The sequence below is a fragment of the Orycteropus afer genome, unplaced genomic scaffold (genome assembly GCF_000298275.1).
Source record: "Orycteropus afer afer isolate SDZICR_OR568_19922 unplaced genomic scaffold, OryAfe1.0 scaffold00010, whole genome shotgun sequence".
Classification (NCBI taxonomy): Eukaryota; Metazoa; Chordata; class Mammalia; order Tubulidentata; family Orycteropodidae; genus Orycteropus; species Orycteropus afer.
The window spans coordinates 6,143,945-6,150,049 of record NW_006921597.1 but is presented as its reverse complement, the minus strand read 5'-3'; the positions used below and the strand labels follow the sequence as shown (position 1 = coordinate 6,150,049).

The window sequence follows — 6,105 nt, the reverse complement described above, 5'->3', positions numbered from 1 at the left end:
AGTTGACTTTCCCAATGCTACACGTCGTCTAATGTCCTGACTGCTGCTTCCGTTGGCATCGATTGTAGAACCAAGCAACGTGAATTCCTTGACAACCACCAGTATCACAAGCAAAAAAAAAATAACATTGGAAAAGTATGTTCCAGGTTAGAAATATTTTCTCACTTAACACTTAGGACAGCCCTGTTTAGATATTGTTACTTTATAAATGAACAAGTTTAGGTAGATAGGGCTTGTCCAAGGTCACCCAAGAAAGAACTCAATCTAGTCTCTTTCTTCTTATACCATGTGACTTCTCTCCTTGTGTTCAAGGCTGATCCTGATGAAGATATTGCTTCTTGGCAATTTTATTGTTAATTATCTTCAGAGTTGAATTAGGATATTCTTAACATATGGAAGATTTTTAAAAGATTATGTGTTCCAGGCAAAGTTATTATTAACCACATTACTTACACTGACTGATGAATATATAGGAAAAGACAGATGGAACAAGTCTTAATCAGGGGTTTGGTAACAAGCCCAAGAAATCAAACAAACAAGCAAGCAAATGTATCCTTGAATGTGAAAACAATATCCCTTTTAGTATACTAATAACATCCTGAGATATTTCAGAACAACTTAATGACCATCTAGCACAGTGGGTCCCATCATGAAGAACCTGGACAATAGGGGATCCTAGGAAATAAAAACAGGGATTCATAGTCTATTAACAGAATAGAAAGCCCAATGCAAAGCAAAATGGATTTAAGGCAAAACATACAGATTAACTCAAATATTTTGGCTGGCAAATCAACTATTTTTAAATAAACATAGTAGTTTTTTTTTTTTTTTTTTACAGTATTCTCTTAAAATATCGTGAAACAAGGGAATTATAACAAGGAGGACACTTGGTTGGAAAAATATTGGGGTCCACTTATATAACACAGCATTTATCAGATTAGGAAACATGGTCCACAGAGAGTAAGGAACTTAAAAAGGTCATATTATTAGTTAATACCAGAGTCAGCTTTAGAACTTGAGTTCTAATTTAGTGCTTTGTTTGTTGCATCTTTTATTTCAACTGCAACAGAAGGTCTCCATTTAAAAGATATTCAAATTCAGTCACCAATATGGATGTCCCATCAGATTAATTAAAGAAGTTCTACTCGTATTTATCTATATAGCTTAATAGGTTAGGACAGGGGCAGTTGTGGTTCTGGGGTGGAATTCTTGCCTCCCACGAGGGAGACACAGGTTCAGTTCTGGCCAGTGTGCCTCCTACCCAGCCACTGCCCAGCTCTCAGTGGAGGCTTGTGCGTTCTCTAATGCTAAAAAGGTTTCAAGGTAGTTTCCGGAAGACAGTCTAGGAAGAAAGGCCTGGAGATCTATTTCTGAAAAAACAGTCTGGTCTGCAACTGATCACAAGGATGGCACAGGACTGGGTGGTGTTTTCTTTTACATGGGGTTGAGTGCTGACTCTAAGGCAGCTAACAACAGTGATAGGTTAGGAACCATATATATAATCAATAGAAATAACAGAGTACAAAATCATATACTAACTTCTGGAAATGAAGACTGGTTTTGGTTTTCTTCATCCATTTATCTCTATATATTTTGTGCTTGCTGTCCTTTGTTTTGATCAGATTTACAAAGTGTGGTACCTGTGGCCCATGTAGAAACAGGAAGACAGGACTGCACAGCAGTTGTTAAAAGCACTGGCTTTACCATCACTGGGGGAGCTCTGGTAGCATAGTGCCTAAGGCATTTGACTGCTATCCAGAAGCCTGGCGGTTCAAACCCACCAGCCACTCCTTGGAAGGAAGGCTGGGCAATCTACTTCTGTAGTGATACTGCCTCGGCAACCCAAGGAGGGGTCGCTATGAGTTGGGTCTGACTTGACGGCACATAACAACAACAACAATTACCATCACTGGGCCAGGCATGGTATCTCAGCCCTGCCACTTAGGAACTGGGTCACTTGGGCAAATTACTAAACCTCCTAAATTTCAAGTTCTTTATTTTGTGAAAAGGAATTATTTATACCTAGCTCACAGTATTTGTACTTTGTTATTTATTTATTTATTTATTTTGATACATGTATTTAGTACTTAAAACAATACCTGGCACATAACAAATGCTCAAAATATGTTGGTCATTATAATTATCACTATTTTAAAATATAATCTTATTGTTCATTATCAACAACAAGTATATTTTACTGGTAGGAAAACATATTTTTCTAAGGTGATTTAGCTGTTTTCTATTATTTACAGCCTCCTGCTTCCCACTTCACCCCAGCTAACACTTACTTGTAGAGTCTTGACCAATGAAAGTCAATAGGAGCCCACTGGGGCAAGACACGTTTAGGTTTTGGAAGGAGGGCCCATAAAGAGTCTCTTCTATGACAGGTTCTAGTTCTACTTCTTCCTGTAAAATAAGTAAGTTAGCATGTGAATAATTGCTTCTTGTTTTGTAAATCAGTTCTTTATTTGTTTAGACTGAATACTCGTGGAGTGTTTAGGATGTGACTTGCTCAGGATGAGGTGGGCCTGAAATGTTGTTTGTAAGGATGCAGGTATCTCTGCTTTTGTGCAGTTTATATTCTACATTTAGAATGAACACAGACTTGTGGAACAGTTAAATAATAGTACAGATGGTTGGTACATCTTTCCTCAGAAACTCCTCAGAAAAGGGAGATATCAAAGTTAATGAGAATAATTGAGAAAGGATTCAAGGGGGAGTTGGCCTTTAAACCAAGCCAAACCAAACTCACTGTCATCGACTTGGATCTCATTCATAGCGACCCCTCCTTGGGTTTCCAAGGCAGTATGACTATGGAAGTAGACTGCCCAACCTTCTTTCCCAGGAGTGGCTGGTGGGTTTGAACCTCCAGCCTTCTGGTTAGCAGTCAAATGCCTTAGGCACTACGCCACCAGAGCTCCTAAGCCTTTAAAGACACCTTCAATTGGATGTTTAGCTTTAAGGGTAGGCATGGAAGGACAACATCTCACAGCTTTCTTTGTGTAATTCTTACAGTTTGGATGCTAGAGGAATAATACTATCAAGATATGTGTCCTTATTTTTCTGTAATGAGCATGCAATGCTTTTGTAGTAAGTACAAACAATAAAAGACACAATAAAAGGAGTTGTTTATAAATTAATGAGTATTTGGGTGTGTCTAATTTAAAAATTCAAATGAATTTTGTGCCTATTATGCCTGAATCCTTTGTTTGATTATGTGTACTCAAGAATGAAAGTTACTCATTTACTTCCAACCAATCCCCTATTGATAGCTATTTCAGTTTTTTAAATTGGTTGCCTTTTGTTAAAATTTTGTTAAAATTGTTCTAACTGAATTCCTATTCCTGGACATTTATCCTAACTAACTAGTCTTCTATTGTTGATCATTTAGGTTGTTCTGCCTATTTACTTATTTATTGGTCATTAGCAAGGGAAGAATATGAATAATTAGCTGAAAATGAATTAAAAACAAAAAGCAAAATTAAGTGGAAAAATCAAGTGGAAATTCTGTAAAATGAACAAAAATGCTCAAAGACACAAATCTGTCATGTAAATCTCATTATATAAAAAATCAGTAATCATTTCCCCATCCTCCCACTGTTACCAGTTTTAAAAAGTATTGGGTTAGTTACTAAATTGCTTTCAGCCAAATTAGTTTTAAAGGAATTAACTAGAGTCATTCTGATCAACACTTGAACATTTTTGTTTAACCAGTGTTCAGTGGTCTGAAACAAGGAAACTCGTCTAGTAGAGTCAAATAAACACCATGCAGAGGCTGAGTAATATTTAAACTCCTGACTTCTAAAGAGCCTGGGTCTAAAATCCAATTTCCTTAGAATTATTTAACACATCTTTTTTCTTCTAATAAAAAGTCAAATATTTGCATTTGTACAAAATTTGATCTTGTTCTTCTTTTAGAGCCTTCTTTTGATCTGTGTTTCTCTATTAGAAAAATGTTTAAAATCAAAGCCTGTATTTATGTGTGTGTGTGTGTGTGTGTATGGAGGTTTTGGGAGAATGGAAGATGGACTAGCTGTCCTTTAGTCTTGCTGAATTCTTAGCACATTAGTATCTGATTATGAAAGTCTACCAAGTCTATCAATGAGAAATATTTCCATTGTTTAATTATAGAATTTCCTCTTCCAGCTGGTATCTCAAGCTAAATAAAGCACTAAAAGTAAGGAATAGTAGAAATGGAACCAACCAAAAACTAAGAATAATCAAGAACCAGAGTAGAAAAAAAGGTTGACCAGTTGTTCTGAGCTTAGAATGAGTGACTTGAAACAGTTTGTATATGACAATGTTTCTTGGAGTGGGAATCCAACTTTTACATCCAAAGTCTCTTCTTGTCCATCCAAAGTTGCAAGTAGGAAGAAAAAGTATCTGCACAATAAAGTGCATGAGCACAGTAAAAATGCACTATAATAATACTATTGACCTAACCCAAGATTCTTAAAATGTTAACAATGAGGAAGAAACAAGAGTTTGGGAATCCGTGGCAAGATTCACTTGCCTTTTTCTCTTCTTCCTTTGGGTGCTCCTCTTCTTTAATGGATTCTTTGGGCTTCTCTTTGCCTTTCGCTTTCCCTCCTTTTGTTTTGCCTTGAGGAACAGGCACTATAACAGGAATAATTGTTGGAGTAAGTGCTGAAGGGATATTCAACATTGTTTCCAAATTAGGGTCCTTATCCTCTGTAATTAGAAGAAAGGGAAACCAAGAAAATGAAACATTTATATTTGATATATTTGTTACACAAAATTTACATTACAAAAATTCATCAAAGTTAGCAATAATGTTTACTTTGCTAAATCTCATTCAATTATCAGCGAGACAGATTCCAGGGGTAGTAAAGAGGATTTGAAAAGGTATTTTGGAAAGATTGTACTTAGAAAATATGGAGTACTTCATACTTTGATATTCTTGATTGGGTCATTATTTCACATGATCTTGCCTCTCCATCTGGATTGTAAACTTCTTAGTGGTAGGTCAGCAATGATTACTTTTTCGTTTGAGATTTGAGGGCCTATTGTTCACTGCCATTGAGTCTGCTCCCAATTCTTGGCTATCCTGTATGTGACAGAGTAAAACTGTCCCATAGGGTGTTCTTGGCTGTAATCTTTACAGAAGCAGTTCACTAGGCCTTTCTTCTGTGGAGCTGCTGGGTACATTCAAACACCAGCCAACAGTTACAAACTGCTTGTGCCACCCAGGCTCCTTTATTGAGGGCCTAATATATGCAAATTGTTTGGAACAGTGGGCAAAAATAAAAAAAATATATATATATATAAAGGATATTGAAGAGTCAAAATTATCTAAATAAGATCTGCACTCAGTGTCAATGCGAGGGTATACTAAATAGAAACAATATAACAGCTATAAACAAGGAGATTCAGAAAAGAAATTGATTACTTCTAGCTGAAATGATAAAAGAAGTATCCTTGTAGAAACACAATTTTCTGCTGGGTTTTAAAGGATTATCCAAATTTTAAAGGGCTCTGGTAACACTGTGATTAAAACCCTGGGCTGCTAACCAAAAGGTTGGTGGTTCGAACCCATGAGCTGCTTGGCAGGAGAAAGATGAAGCAGTTTGCTTCTGTAAAGATTTACAGCCTTGGAAACCCTACGGGACAGCTGTACTCTGTCCGATTGAGTCACTATGAGTTGGAACCAACTTGACAGCAGTAGGTGGGTGGGTCCAAATTCTAAAACTAGAGCTGGTCTGCAAAGAACTGTGTTGGAAACTCCTGAGCATCCCCTTTGTCTTGTCTTCTATTCTCCTCTAGGTTCCTGGACACCATTCCCATCTGGGTTTTCTCTTATCTCTTATCTCTCTTATTTCTCTGTCTCCTTTATTAGCTGTTCCTCTTTTGCCAACCCCTTAAATGTTGTTGGGCCTTAGAGTTTTTTTTCCCTTTATAATTACTTAACAGATGTTCTCAACCATGGCTGCCCATAACGATTACTCATGGATTTAAACAAAGAGTTTAACAACTACTCCCCTTCCCCACCTTGAACTACTATATCAGACATGGATAAGGCCCAGGTGTTTATAACTGTAAAACACCACAGTGGTTGTGATACACATCCAGGGCCTATATATATAT

The 6,105-nt window shown here is 36.9% G+C and overlaps 1 protein-coding gene across 1 annotated transcript in view; it reads right to left on the bottom strand.

Moving 5' to 3' along the window:
* Positions 1 to 6,105, bottom strand: part of SPAG17 (sperm associated antigen 17) — a 413,793-nt gene that overhangs the window by 123,745 nt on the left and 283,943 nt on the right. The window contains exons 25-26 of the mRNA XM_007950259.1: positions 4,513 to 4,692; positions 2,289 to 2,408 (exon numbers count right to left, since the gene is read on the bottom strand). Coding sequence (XP_007948450.1) covers positions 2,289 to 2,408; positions 4,513 to 4,692 — 300 coding nt within the window. The remainder of the gene's footprint in view (positions 1 to 2,288; positions 2,409 to 4,512; positions 4,693 to 6,105) is intronic.